Here is a 15,956-nt window from a genome sequence, read left to right on the forward strand (position 1 = left end):
AAAAAATTCACTTTCTTTGTGTGTGTGTGTGCGCGCGTGCGTGCGTGTGGCATGCAAATGAGCTGTCATTTTTTTCTTCTACTCTTGAAATTAAGCAGACTCAATTTGCTGCTGGAATTGGCATAACATTCTGATGGCTACTTTGCTTCCAATTATGCTCAAACTCATTTCGACATTTAAGGCCAATTTTATTAGTCTAGAGCCAGAAACACTTTTCCATAATACTCTAAAATTTGACCAATAAAGGGACCCCACTCCCACCCCAAACAAACAAAAAGTTTCCCTAATGGATGGGGGTACTGTTTTTACAAACTCTGATTGATGCTAAACACCACTTTTCCTTCTATGTGTCTGGAGTTTCATAGGTGCTACACCAAGAGTGCCTATGTGCCCAGACCCCAGGAAAAACCTTGGGCATTGAGGGTTTAATGGGGTTCCTTGGGCAGAAACATCACACATAAGTTGCTGTATTTTCACTGCTGGGGGAAGAGTGAACTCTGTGTGACTGTTCATAGAGGAGAAAAAGGAAGTCTATATATGGATTCCTCCGGATCCCAACTGTGTTTCTCACCTTTTTGATCCAGTTGTGTATCTTTTTTTTTTTTTTCCTGCGGTACGCGGGCCTCTCACTGTTGTGGCCTCTCCCACTGCGGAGCACAGGCTCCGGATGCGCAGGCTCAGTGGCCATGGCTCACGGGCCCAGCCGCTCCGCAGCATGTGGGATCTTCCCGGATCGGGGCACGAACCCGTGTCCCCTGCATCGGCAGGCAGACTCCCAACCACTGCGCCACCAGGGAAGCCCCAGCTGTGTACCTTTATTATGCCTCTGTATTAAATCTTAGGGACTTCCCTGGTGGTACAGTGGTAAAGAATCTGCCTTGCAATACAGGGGATGCAGGTTTGATCTCTCATCAGGGAACTAAGATCCCACATGCTGCAGGATAACTAAGCCCGCGTGCCACAACTACTGAGCTCTTGCGCCTCATCTAGAGCCCATGTGCCACAAACTACAGAGCTCACGTGCTCTGGAAGCTGCGCGCCACAACTAGAGAAGAGAAAACCTGCATGCCACAACTAAAGAGAAGCCTGTGCACCACAATGAAGAGCCTGCATGCTGTAACGAAAGATCCCGCATGCCTCAACAAAGATCCTGTGGGTTGCAACTAAGACCTGATGCAGCCCAAAAAAAAAAAAAAACTTAGCTGTGAGCACAACTATATGCCAAGTCCGGACAATTCTAGCAAATCTCAAGACATGGGGGTGGTACTGGGGGACCCCTGATGCTGCCTCAAAATATAAACAACTCAAATGTCCATCAAAAAGTATAAACTGTATATTCCTACAATGAAACATTATACAGCAATGACAATGAACCACCTACAGTTATACAAAACAACAGGGATAGAATCTCAAATGAGGAAAAAGTCATTTATTGCATTTTGCCTTGTATGAAAGTGGTTTCCTCTGTACAATACTGAATCATAAACATTTTAGTTCATAAACATTTTAGTCTCATAATCCCTCTAATTAATATGGGTTACATCTATTGATAATCATTATATCTGAAATTAAAACTGAGAATTTAAACTATTTATTATTAACTCATTTCAAAATAACTGTACTTATCTCAAAAATGTAGTATACAGATTTGGTGCAGCATGGCGTTGGCTGTGGTATTGAAGTTAAGCAAGATTCCACAAGAGATGCAATTTGCTGCCAGAAGTATGTTTTTCTTCAAAAAGGCAATAACTTCAAGCACTTCTGGTGGATACAGATTTTTGCTGCAACTCTGCAAACGCAGGCGAGACACTACCCTGGGACCAGCTGGCCTGTGGCCCTTGGGTGATGAGAGGGGAGTGCATTGCTGGGACACATAGGACATCTCCTACAGAGGACCACTTCTCTAAAGCTGAGAAACATAACTAACCTATCACATACATAAAAATACAAATAGCAATTTAGACAAAATGAGGCGGGGACTTCCATGGTGGTCCAGTGGCTAAGACTCTGCGCTCTGGATGCAGGGGGCCAGGGTTCGATCCCTGGTCACAGAATTAGATCCCACATGCTGCAACTGAGAGTTTGCATGCCACAACTAAAGACCCTGCATGCTGCAACTAAAAAAAAAAAGATCCTGCATGCTTGCTGCAAGTAAAAGATCCCGCACATGGCATTGAAGATCCCATGTGTTGCAACTAAGACCTGGTGCAGACAAATAAATAAACATTAAAAAAATGAGGTGACAGAGGAATGTTTCAGACAAAGGAACAAGATAAAACCCCAGAAGAAGAACCAGTGATGTGGAGATAGGCAATCTACCCAAGAAAGAGTTGAGTAATGATCATAAAGATGATCACAGAACTTGGGAGGAAAATGTATGCAGAGAGCAGTAAGCTAGCAGTTTTTAACAAAGAATTAGAAAATATAAAGAGCAACCAAACAGAAGAATATAATGACGGAAATGAAAAACACACTAGAAGGAATCAACAGTAGACTAAACGAGGCAGAATTATGGATCAGTGAGCTGAAACACAGAGTAGTGGAAATCACTGCCGTCAAAAAGAAAAAAGAATGAAAAGAAATGAAGACAGTGTAAGAGACCTCTGGAACAACATCAAGCGCACTAATGTTTGCATTATAGGGGACCCAGAAGGAGTAGAAAAAGAGAGAAAGGGCCTGAGAAAATGTGTGAAGAGATAATAGCTGAAAACTTCCCTAACCTGGGAAAGGAAATAGTCACCCAAGTCCAGGAGGTACAGAGTCCCATACAGCAGCAGTCTCCAACCTTTTTGGCACCATGGACTGGTTTCATGGAAGACAATTTTTCCACAGGGGGCGGGGTGGGGGATGGGATGGTTCAGGCATTAATGCGAGCGATGAGGCGTGGCAGATGAAGCTTAGCTCACTCTCCTGCCACTCACATCCTGCTGTGCGGTCCAGCTCCTAACAGGCCACAGACTGCTACTGGTCCATGGCCCAGGGGTTGGGGACCCCTGCCATACAAGACTAACCTGCAGAGAAACACACCAAAACACACTGTAATCGAAATGACAAAAATTAAAGATAAAGAGAGAATATTAAAAGCAATAAGGGAAAAGCAACAACACACAAAGGAACTCCTAATAAGGCTATCAGCTGATTTTTTTCAGCAGAAACTCTGCAGACCAGAAGGGAGTGGCACAATACACTTAAAGTGATGAAAGAGAAAAACCTACAACCAAGAATACTCTACCCAGCAAGGCTCTCATTCAGATTTGGTGGAGAAATCAAAAGCTTAACAGACAAGCAAAAGCTAAAAGAATTCAGCACCCTAAACCAGCTTTATGACAAATGCTAAGGGAACTTCCCTAGGCAGAAAAGAAAAGGCCACAATTAGAAACAAGAAAATTATGAAATGGAAAAGCTTACTGGTAAAGGCAAAAATACAAAAAACGTAGGGAATCATCCATATACAAAGCTACTGGGGAGGTAGTTAAAAGACAAAAGAAGGGGCTTCCCTGGTGGCGCAGTGGTTGAGAGTCCACCTGCCGATGCAGGGGACACAGGTTCGTGCCCCGGTCCGGGAAGATCCCACATGCCGCAGAGTGGCTGGGCCCGTGAGCCATGGCCGCTGGGCCTGTGCTTCGCAGCGGGAGAGGCCACAACAGTGAGAGGCACGTGTACCAAAAAAAAAAAAAAAAAAAAGAAAAACAGAAACACACAAAACGGACTTCCCTGGTGGCACAGTAGTTAAGAATCTGCCTGCCAATGCACGGAACATGGGTTCAAGCCCTGGTCTGGAAGATCCCACATGCCGCAGAGCAACTAAACCCACGCGCCACAACTACTGAGCCTGCGCTCTAGAGCCTGCAAGCGACAACTACGGAGCCTGTGTGCCACAACTAATGAAGCCGCACGCCTAGAGCCTGTGCTCCGCAACAAGAGAAGCCACCACAATGAGGAGACCGCGCACTGTAACTAAGAGTAAGCCCTGCTCACCACAACTAGAGAAAGCCCACGCGCAGTAACAAAGACCCAACGCAGCCAAAAATAAATAAATAAAATAAATAAGTTTTTAAAAACAAAAGAAACACACAGAACAATTAGATGTAAAACATAATATCAAAAACAATAATCATGAGGGGAGCAGAGTACAAATGCAGGGCATCTAAAACCCATTTGAAAGTAAGAGATCAGCAACTTAAAACAAGCATGTATATATATATATATATGCTGCTATACAAAAACCTGCTATACAAAAACCTGCTATACAAAAACCTGCTATACAAAAACCTATATATACAGGCTGCTATACAAAATCTATAATAAATATACATACAAAAAAGAAACAGGAATGCAAACACAACACTAAAGATAGTCATCAAATCACAGAAGAGAACAAAAGAAGGTGAAAAAAAGACCTACAAAAACAAATCCAAAACAATTAACAAAATGGCAATAGGAAAAAAAAAAAAAAAAAAAGGCAATAGGTACACGCATATCAATAATTACTCTAAATATAAATGGACTAAATGCTCCAACCAAAAGACAGACTGCTGAATGGATACAAAAACAGGACCCATATATATGCTGCCTACAAGAGACTCACTTCAGATTTCGAGACAAATACAGACTGAAAGTGAGGAGATGGGAAGAGGTATTCCATGCAAATGGAAATCAAAAGAAAGTTGGAGTAGCAATACTCATATCAGACAAAAGAGACTTTAAAATAAAGAATGTGGGGACTTCCTTGGTGTTGCAGCGGAAGACTCCGCGCTCACAATGCAGGAGGCCTGGGTTCGATCCCTGGTCAGGGAACTAGATCCCACATGCATGCCACAATGAAGAGTTTGCGTGCCATAACTAAGAAGCCACCAAGCCGCAACTAAGGAACATGCCTGCTGCAACTAAGACTCAGTGCAACCAAATAAATAAAATAAACAAATAAATATTTTTTAAAAAAAGAAAGAAAGAAAAAGGCTATGACTGGGAATTCCCTAGTGGTCCAGTAATTAGGACTCTGTGCTCTCACTGCCGAGGGCCTGGGTTCAATCCTTGGTCAAGGAACTAAGATCCCACAAGCTAAGGAGTGTGGCCAAAAAAACCCAAACAAACAAACATAATTATCAAAGGATCAATCCAAGAAGAAGATAGAACAATTAATTGTAAATACATATGCACACAACATAGGAGCACCTCAATTTATATGGCAAATGTTAACAGACATAAAAGGAGAAACTGATGGTAACATAATAATAGTGGGGGACTTTAATACCCCACTTACATCAATGGACAGATCATCCAGACAGAAAATCAGTAAGGAAACACAGGTCTTAAATGACACATTAGACCAGATGGACTTAATTGATATTTACAGGGCATTCCATCTGAAAGCAGCAGGATACAAATTTTTTTCACGTGTAAATGGAACATTCTCCAGGACAGATCACATGATGGGCAAGAAAGCAAGACTTGGTAAATTTAAGACACCTGAAATCATATCAAGCATCTTTTAAAACACAAACACATGGAGGCTAAACAACATGCTACTGAACAACCAATGGATCACTGAAGAAATCAAAGAGGAAATCAAAAAATACCTAGAGACAAATGAAAATGAAAACACAACAATCCAAAACCCATGGGATGCAGCAAAAGCAGTTCTAAGAGGGAAGTTTATAGTGATACTAGCTTACCTCAGGAAACATGAAAAATCTCAAATGAACAACCTAAACTTACACCTAAAGCAACTAGAGAAGAACAAACAAAACCCAAAGTTAGTAGAAGGAAAGAAATCATAAAGATCACAGCAGAAATAAATGAAGTAGAGACTAAAAGAAAAACAAAACAGAAAACATCAATGAAACTAAAAACTGGTTCTCTGAAAAGATAAACAAAATTGATAAACCTTTAGCCAGCCTCATCAAGAAAAAAAAGGGAGAGGGCCCAAATCAATAAAATCAGAAAAGGAGAAGTTACAACTGACACCACTGAAACACAAAGGATCTTAAGAGACTACTAGGAGCAGCTATATACCAATAAAATGGACAACCTAGAAGAAATGGACAAATTCTTAGAAATGTACAACCTGCCAAGACTGAACCAGGAAGAAACAGAAAATATGAACCAGCCAATTACCAGTAATGAAATTAAATATGCAACCTGGGGTTTCCCCGGTGGCGCAGTGGTTAAAAATCTGCCTGCCAGTGCAGGGGACATGGGCTCGACCCCTGGTCCGGGAAGATCCCACATGCCACAGAGCAACTAAGCCAGTGAGCCACAACCACAGAGTGTGTGCTCTAGAGCCTGTGAGCCACAACTACTGAAGCCCGCATGCTCTAGGGATCGTGCTCCGCAACAAGGGAAGCCACCGCAATGAAAAGCCCGTGCGCCACAACAAAGAGTAGCCCCCGCTTGCCACAACTAGAGAAAGCCCGCAAGCAGCAACAAAGACCCAACACAGCCAAAAATAAATAAAATTAAAAAAAAAAAGAAATTAAATAAGCAACTTAAAAACTCCCAACAAACAAAAGTCCAAGACCAGATAGCTTCACAGGTGAATTATACCAAACATTTAAAGAAGCGTTAATACCTTTCCTTCTGAAACTATTCCAAAAAATGGCAGAGGGAGGAACACTTCCAAACTCATTCTATGAGGTCACAATCACCCTGATAAAGATATTACAAAAAAAAAGAAAATTACAGGCCAATACCACTGATGAACACAGATGCAAAAATCCTCAACAAAATACCAGCAAACAGAATCCAACAATACATTAAAAGGATTATACACCATGGTCACCACAAATTAATCAATGTTATACACCCATTAACAAACTGAAGAATAAAAACCATATGATCATCTCAACAGATGCAGAAAAAGCTTCTGATAAAATTCAACACCCATTTATGATAAAAACTCTTCAGAAAGTGGGCACAGAGAGAACATACTTAGCATAATAAAGACCATATATGACAAACCGACACCTAACAGCATACTCAAGGGTGAAAAGCTGAAAGCATTTCCTCTAAGATCAGGAACAAGAAAAGGATTTCCACTCTTGCCATTTTTATTCAACATAGTTTTGGAAGTCCCAGCCACAGCAATCAGAGAAGAAAAAAAAATAAAAGGAATCCAATCTGGAAAAGTAAAAGTAAAACTGTCACTGTTTGCAGACGACATGATGCTATATACAGAAAATCCTAAGGATGCTACCAGAAAAATACTAGAGCTCATCAATGAATTCAATAAAGTTGCAGGATACAAAATTAATATACAGAAATCTGTTGCATTTCTATACACTAACAACAAAATATCAGAAAGAGAAATTAAGCGAACAATCCCATTTAACACTACATCAAAAAGAATAAAATACCTAGGAATAAATGTACCTGAGGAGGGAAAATACCTGTACCCCAAAACTACAAGACACAGATGATAGAAACTGAAGATGACAAACTGATGCAAAGATATACCTTGTTTTTGGATTAGAAGAATGAATATTGTTAAAATGACCATACTACCCAAGGAAATCTACAGATTCAATGCAATCCCTATCAAATCACCAATGGCATTTTTCACAGAACTGGAACAAAAAAATTTTTAATTTGTGTGGAAACACTAAAGATCCCAAATAGCCAAAACAATCTTGAGAAAAAACACTGCTGGAGGAGTCACACTCCCTAACTTGACTATACCACAAAGCTACAGTAATCAAAAAAGTATGGTACTGGCACAAAAACAGACACACAGATCAATGGAAAAGGACAGAAAGCCCAGAAATAAACCCATGCACTTATGGTCAATTAATCTACAACAAAGGAGGCAAGAATATACAACGCAGAAAAGACAGTCTCTTCAATAAGTGGTGCCGGGAAAACTGGACAACTACATGTAAAAGAATGAAACTAGAACATTCTCTAACACCATATAGAAAAATAAACCCAAAATGGATTAAAGACCTAAATATAAGACTACATACTGTAAAACTCCTAGAGGAAAACATAGGCAGAACACTCTTTGACATAAATCACAGCAATATATTTTTGGATCCATCTCCTAGAGTAAGGAAATAAAAAAATAAATAAACAAATGGGATCTAATTAATCTTAAAAGCTTTTGCCCAGCAAAGGAATCCATATACAAAATGAAAAGACAATCTACAGGCTGGGAGAAAATACTTGCAAACAATGCAACTGACAAGAGATTAATCTCCAAAATATACAAACAGCTCATATAGCTTAATATCAAAAAAACAAACAACCCAATTAAAAAAAAATAGGCAGAAGACCAAAATAGACGTTTCTCCAAAGAAGATATACAGATGGCCAACAGGCACATGGAAAGATGCTCAACACTGCTAATTACTAGAGAAATGCAAATCAAAATTACAATGAGGTGCCATCTCATGCTTGTCAGAATGGCCATCATTAAGAAGTCTCCAAATAATAAATGCTGGAGAGGGTATGGAGAAAAAGGAAACCTTCTTTTTCTTTTACATTCCCACTGTTGGTGGGAATAGAGTCGTCATATGCTCCTGAGCATATACCTGGACAAAGCTATATTTTGAAAAGATACATGCACCCCTATGTTCACAGCAGCAGTATTTACAATAGCCAAGACATGGAAACAACCTAAATGTCCATCAACAGATAAATGGATAAAGAAGATGCAGCATATACACACAATGGAATATTACTAAGTCATAAAAAAGAATGAAATAATGCCATTTGCAACAACATGGATGGATCTAGAAAGAGATTATCATACTAAGTGAAGTAAGTCAGGCAGAGAAAGACAAATAGCATACAATAACACTGAAATTTTTTTTTTTTTAGCTGTGTGGCGCAGCTTGCAGAATCTTAGTTCCCCAACCAGGGATTGAACCATGGCCCACAGCAGTGAAAGCACAGAGTCCTAACCACTGGACTGCCAGGGAATTCCAATTATCACTTAAATGTTGACTCTAAAAAAATGATATAAATGAATTTGTTTACAAAACAGAAATAGACTCACGGGCATAGAAAACAAACTATGTTTACCAAAAGGGAAAGTGGGGAAGGAATAAATTAGGAATTTGGGATTAACAGATACACACTACTATGTATAAAATAGATATATAACAAGGACCTGCTGTATAGCACAGGGAACCATATTCAATACCTTGTAATAACCTATAATGGAAAAGAATCTGAAAAAGAATATAACTGAATCACTTTGCTGTACACCTGAAACTAACACAACGTTGTAAATTAACTATTCTTCAATTTTAAAAAATGGTTAAAAACTGTAGTAAGGAGAATGGCACTGTTTGTACAGTTTTGCAAATCTCTCTGCTATCTAGCTTAATAAAAGAGAGCTGGATTCTCCTAATTTGCTTCTGCATTTAACCTGTTTCAACAACCTATGTCATGCAGCCTCTAGAAAATTCCACAATACAGTCATGAGAGAATAAGAGTCAAAAGGCAAGTAACATTTTAGTATTATTATGAAAATGTTTTTGACCTCCTGGACTTCCAAAAAGGGTCTCAAGAAATCCTAGGGGTCCCTAATTACACTTTGAGAACTGCCTGGTAAAAGTTTAGTACTGTGATTCATCTTTATCACATACAGAGGGTAATATGCAGGAGCACAGTGTGCTTTTAGTTGAGGTAAATCTTGAGGAATTCAATTTACAAACATTAAGAACTGGAAGCTTGTCCCTTATATACACTAAGAGTCAAACCTCTCCCAGCTGTCAATGTAAGAAGATCACTACCTTATATCATGGATTCGCCACTCAGTATGGAAAAAAAATTTGTTCCTTGAAAATCCCAAAGAAATTGTATTTGCACGAGGAGCTGAAGAATGTAATCCATTTGATACTATTTATTTAGACCACAAAACTTGTAATTTCACAAATTATTATCTTGAAAATTAAACCATTTGTCTTTTTTCTCTGGTTTGGAAACAATGCACCAGGCACTGAATATATTAAGGAACAAAACTTAGTTGAACCTCAGTGGGCCTGTTGAAACTCACTTTTAAGAGAAATTCAAAGTTGTTTATCGGAATTAAATTGATACCATAAGAAACAATACGGTAGGGCTTCCCTGGTGGCGCAGTGGTTGAGAGTCCACCTGCCGATGCAGGGGACACGGGTTCGTGCCCTGGTCCGGGAGGATCCCACATGCCACAGAGCGGCTGGGTCCGTGAGCCATGGCCGCTGAGCCTGCACGTCCGGAACCTGTGCTCCACAACGGGAGAGGCCACAACAGTGAGAGGCCCGCGTACCGCAAAAACAAAAACAAACAAACAAACAAAAGAAACAATACAGTAAACCTTATAGATTTTGCTTTTGTTTCTTTGATAAACATTATCCACAACTGAAATCCATGATTCAACATTATTATACAAGTTAAACTAATCTAGACTGTAGAATCGGCCACACTGCTACAAGTTAGGGAATGAGGAGAAGTATGTACAACCTCTCTGCTGGCTTCAGTTCTGAGCCATATACTCAAGCAGCTGTCGACAGTGATGTACTTACCACCAGTGCTAGAACAAGAGTCCGCACCTTCTCCCCAATCTCAGGTGAGATGTCATTGCCAAACTGTTGCAGAGTGGTGAGGAAACGTTTCAACTTGCTGAGCTGCCGGGCACCACAAGTGGCTGGCAACTGTTGATTTGTTAGCGCAGATGATGTGGAAGAGGCAGGACCATTGCTGAATCTCTGTGGTGGTGATGGGGCACCATTCAGGGTGGGAGGAGAATGGTTGATGCCGTTGCTCACTAAAAGAAAGACTTGGTTTAAGTGCAAAACATAAGGATCTCTGCTAATTTCTTCTTTTTTTGCATTTGCCTTCATTTATTCATTTGAATTTTGTAAATCACATGTTAAAAGAGTACACAAGACATGTTTTCAGCCCTCAGCAATGTTGCTTTATAGTGAGACAGGTTGCCAGGTAAAAAATGGTAACAGAATAACATAAAGTGTTAGAAGAGTATGAGTGCTACAAGAGCAAAGAGAAGGGACATCTACATTCTACAGGTGCCAAGGGGAGGGATGGGTAGTTTTTAAGGCTTCTTGCAATAGGCTGCATGAGAGAAGTCTGGTAGAATATGTATTTCCAATGACTGGACACTCATGCCCATCTTTTATGTGACACCTCCTTCCCAACCTCAGGTTCCCAAAGAATTTAAGCAGTCAATTTAAATATAGCATCTGGAGGCTTCTCTGGTGGCACAGTGGTTAAGAATCCACCTGCCAATGCGGGGGACATGGGTTTAAGCCCTGGTCTGGGAAGATCCCACATGCTACAGAGCAACTAAGCCTGTGCACCACAACTACTGAGCCTGTGCTCTAGAGCCCACGAGCCACAACTACTGAGCCTGCATGCCACAGCTACTGAAGCCCGTGCACCTAGAGCCCATGCTCCACAATAAGAGAAGCCACTGCAATGAGAAGCCCACGCACTGCAATTAAGAGTAGCCCCTGCCCGCCACAACTAGAGAAAGCCCACACGCAGCAACAAAACCCCAATGCGGCCAAAAATAAATTAAATAAATAAATTTGTATTAAAAAAATATATATATAGCATTTAAACAAGATAATCAGAAAGTAGAGAGTTGTGTTAATGTGAGAAATGTTTTTTTCTAGGCTATAGGTTTAATGACCTGTTCCTGCAATGAGATATATATCTCTTTGACCACTCAGAATATTCATGTCCATTAAAATCAGTTTTTCTCTGCCTTGACAGTGCCAAATTCTTGGTCATTCAATATAGCATTTTCTAGATACCATATGGGACACTTCCATTCTATATTTCTGCTCAAATTATAATACATGTGATAAATTACGGTTTTCCTATCTGCCTGTTCTTTTTTCTTTTTTTAATAAATTTATGTATTTATTTTTATTTTTGTCTGCCTTGGGTCTTTGTTGCTGCATGTGGGGCTTTCTCTAGCTGCGGCAAGCTGGGGCTACTCTTTGTTGTGGTGTGCAGGCTTCTCACTGAGGTGGCTTCTCTTGTTGCAGGGCACGGGCTCTAAGCGCACGGGCTCAGTAGCTGTGGCGCACGGGCTTAGTTGCTCCGTGGCATGTGGGATCTTCCAGGACCAGGGATCGAACCTGTGTCCCCTGCATTGGCAGGTGGATTGTTAACCACTACAGCACCAGGGAAGTCCCTGCCCATTGTTCTTAACAGTCATTTCTTGTAGTTTTAATTTGGAACACAACTCTAGAGCTATGTTCTTGGAGGCAAAGCTCCTTCTTCCCTGATGAATGAAATAAAATTACCTAGTGCCTAAGTGTCAACAGATTTTTCATTTAATCATATCCAGGCTTGAAAATTTAAGAAAGTAAAACTAACTCTAAAAACATATCACCTGTATTAAGAAGCATTATTTGACAGACTCCACTGCTCCTACTAGATTTAATAACTTTGCTCTGTGCTGCCCATGTACATGCTTCCATTATTTTACTTACCAAATTATACTTATTTCTTTCTGTATTATACTGCCTTGAAAGACTGTCTACTTCTTGATTAAACACACATCTGTGTATATCATAATTAGCTAAGCTGTTATGAACTGTGTATGCTGTATGTGTATGGCTCACTGCATAAAAGGTTAACAGGCTGAGAAAAAGAGGGTGCCTCTACTGTGTCTCCCAGTGAAGGATGCTAGAGCTACTGGAAAGGAAGGCTCAACACTCAACCTCAGCAATACAGAAAGTCAGCTGCAATGGTGTACCATTTCTTTGTGTTCACAGAAAGGTCCATTGCCATTGGAGAGCTGCCCTCTTTTGAAGCAACCTGTAAAAATAATACATTACTATGCTTTTCGCCACCCTGACACTTACAGGGGCTGTTTTACAATTTCTTCAGCGAAAGTGTATGATCACATTTTCTGAAATAAAACATATTCATCCCTAAATAGTCAAATATGGGTGTCAAAAGGGTTGACTACACACACACACACACACACACACACACACACACACACGCACCGACTGTCTGTATCTTGAAATCTGAATGACGGCCTGGGTTTAAATCTGTTTCACTTCAAGATAGTATCTTTATCTAAGGCTGTTTAACTTTGAGATAAAAAATACAATTTAAGAAAAAAGGGTATCAAACTTCATTTCATAAACTTTGGCTCAAATTGTTACAGCTGCCAGTTACTCAATTTCAAATGTTTTGGGGCAATAAATAATTAAACCTTCTTTTTTAAATTGAGGTTTTAGGACTAAATTTGCAGAGTCACAGGGTTTGGGGAAATTCAGCTTTAGTAGATACTACCAAAAATTTTTCTCATAAACAATGTACGATTGTTCAAGTTGCTCCACACATACTCCAAAACTTGATATTCTTTTTTGTTCTGAACATTCTTGTGGGTGTATGTAGTAGTACTACACTGGGTTTTAGCTTGCATTTCCTTGGTGACTAGCAAGGCTGAACAACTTTTATTTATTGTCTAATATATTCGTTATGGACTAAATTGTATCCCCCTCCCAAACTCCTATGTTGAAGTTGTGACCCCCCATACCTCAGAATGTGACTATATTTGGAGATAGGGCCCTTAAAGGTTAAATGAGGTCATCTGCCTAAGTCCTAATCCAATATGACTGTTGTACTTATAAGAAGAGGAGGAAGCACCAAGGATGCACATGCACAAGGAAAGGCTATGAGAGGACAGAGCAAGAAGGCAGCTATCTGCAAGACAAGGAAAGAGGCTTCCAAAGAAACCAAACCTGCTGACATCTTGATCTTGGACTTCTAACCTCCAGAACTGTGAAAAAATTAATTCCTGTTGTTTAAGCCACCTAGTCTTTGGTATTTTGTTACAGCAGCCCTAGTAAACTAATAAAATAATCAATTTTTTTTGTAAAAAGCCTTACCATGACAGTCCTGGAGTATAGTTCATTCATCTTATGAAACTTACTTTGAATCCTATTAATCAATATAATAATTTAAATTCATTATTTTAGAGCCAAAGAAATTAAAATAGATACTTACAAGCCAAAAAGTATGAAAACAAAATATTTAGACTACTAGATTTCCAAATACCTAAATCAGCTATGTACTATTCTCAGAGGGAAAAAGCAACTTAGAAAAGAAACAACCAAGACACATGTGTGTGTGTTAACAGCCATTTTAAAAATGTTGAGTAGTATATATAGAAGGCTTAATGACATTCATTTAGATCCAAATGTCACTGTGAACCACAAACCCAAGTAATTAAGAGGTCTCACATGCTGTAGGAGTGAATGACACTGGCCTAGGTCCTCCGGGATTTATTGGTGGGAGGGGTGGCATAGTGGGAGGTGAGGATCTTGACTGTATCTTCACTTCCACAGGCGATCCAGGCATTGCTGGCACCCTTTTGTCAGCACCAACTGTAGAGAATAAAAGGAATGGAAATCAGAAATTTCTATAAAAGAAAAATAGTCACAACAATCTGAAATACCAACATATTTACCTAGAGGACTGAGAAGTGAAGAAGATGCTTTCTTAGTACAATAGGCTGAATGATGGCCCCCCCAAATATGTCTACCTCTTAATTCCTTGAACTGTGAATGTTTCCTTATTTGGAAAAAATGTCCTTGCAGATATAATTAAGTTAAGGATCTTGAGGGGAGGAGATCACCCTGGATTATCTGGGTAGTTCCTAAATCCAGTATGAATGATGTCCTTATAAGAAGAGGAGAAAAGACAGACACACACACAGAGGGAAGTCTACTACGTGAAGACAGACATAGTCCCACAGAGAGAACGCATGTGACAATGGAGGCAGAGATTGGAATGTTGCCATCTACAAGCCAAGGAATGCCAAGGATTATCAGCAAACACCTGAAGCTAGGAGACAGGTATAGAATAGATTCTTCCTCTGAGGCCAAGAAGGAATCAACCCTGCTGATACCTTGATTTTGGATTTCTGACCTCTTGAACTGTGAGAGAATAGTGTTGTTTTAAGCCACCCAGTATATAGTACTTTTACAGCAATCCTAGGAATCTAAGACAAGGCAGCAAGGTCAAGGGATGATGTGACATTAGAGTTAACAGTGAGGATAGTGGCTGAGAAAGGAAGAAACCAGGTTATAAATTCAGCTTATCTCAACGGCATTCTTTCTTGACTTCTTACAAATTAACTGAAGTAGTAGTGGTAAAAAAAAGCTAATGTGGGACTGTCCAGACAAGTAAGCATCGACTGCATGCCATGGAAATAGAATCAGTCAGTTGTATATAAATTACTATGAATGATGAAATACATGTTTATACATATCAACTATTCTAAGTAAGAAAAATGAAGTGGAGTCAACATCTCTGATACCAGGCATGTGATTTACGATGTATATTGTCCAAAAAAAAGAAAAGTAGAGCTGACCCTATGCTAAGCACAGGCTACTTCATCTATGAGGACAATTCATAATAAGCAGCTGTTTGATAACACTCGATGGCAACAAATCCCAGAAAGTCAGATTAGGTAGATTAAACTTGATGTTAGAATTAGGTCTGAGCTAATATGAAGAAGACTTGATAATGAAGAGTAATGTTCTAATATCTTCAAAAACTTATCTTTTCCCATTAAAGGGAACTTGTTACCTACTTCGTTAATAATAGGGCCATGGCTACCATAATCACCTTTAAATTGAGCTATGTTCCTCTCAGTAATTCCAAACTTTTCCTTTAAGTACCCTGTGTTTATTCTCCAATAACTGCTGAATTCAATGTAAAGTACAAGAAATGGAGACCAAAGGTTCAAATGAAAATGTTAAATCAAAGTTTTCCGTCACTGAGATCATAGTTATAAACACAATACATATAAAAGGATTCATGACACTGGCAACAAGGCGCATCTTGGCACATTCAACGGCACTTTCTCAAGAGGAAAACATCCCCAAATATTATTTTTATGCCTTAGTTTGCAGTGGTCACATTTTGGGAAGAGATATAATGAATATATAAAGTCAATCAGGGTAGCAATGCCCCCAAGT

The 15,956-nt window shown here is 39.6% G+C and overlaps 1 protein-coding gene across 3 annotated transcripts in view; it reads right to left on the reverse strand.

Annotated features, from left to right (window-relative positions):
* The window catches only part of CBFA2T2 (CBFA2/RUNX1 partner transcriptional co-repressor 2), a 176,408-nt gene that overhangs the window by 33,950 nt on the left and 126,502 nt on the right, over positions 1-15,956 (reverse strand). For 2 of the 3 annotated variants that reach the window (XM_029220066.1, XM_029220065.1), the window contains exons 2-3: positions 14,214-14,357; positions 10,509-10,750 (exon numbers count right to left, since the gene is read on the reverse strand). In XM_029220066.1, coding sequence (XP_029075899.1) covers positions 10,509-10,750; positions 14,214-14,357 — 386 coding nt within the window. The remainder of the gene's footprint in view (positions 1-10,508; positions 10,751-14,213; positions 14,358-15,956) is intronic. The other variant, XM_029220067.1, reaches the window with a different exon arrangement.

The sequence above is a fragment of the Monodon monoceros genome, unplaced genomic scaffold, assembly GCF_005190385.1.
Source record: "Monodon monoceros isolate NGI ecotype Baffin Bay Population unplaced genomic scaffold, NGI_Narwhal_1 Super_Scaffold_13, whole genome shotgun sequence".
NCBI lineage: Eukaryota > Metazoa > Chordata > Mammalia > Artiodactyla > Monodontidae > Monodon > Monodon monoceros.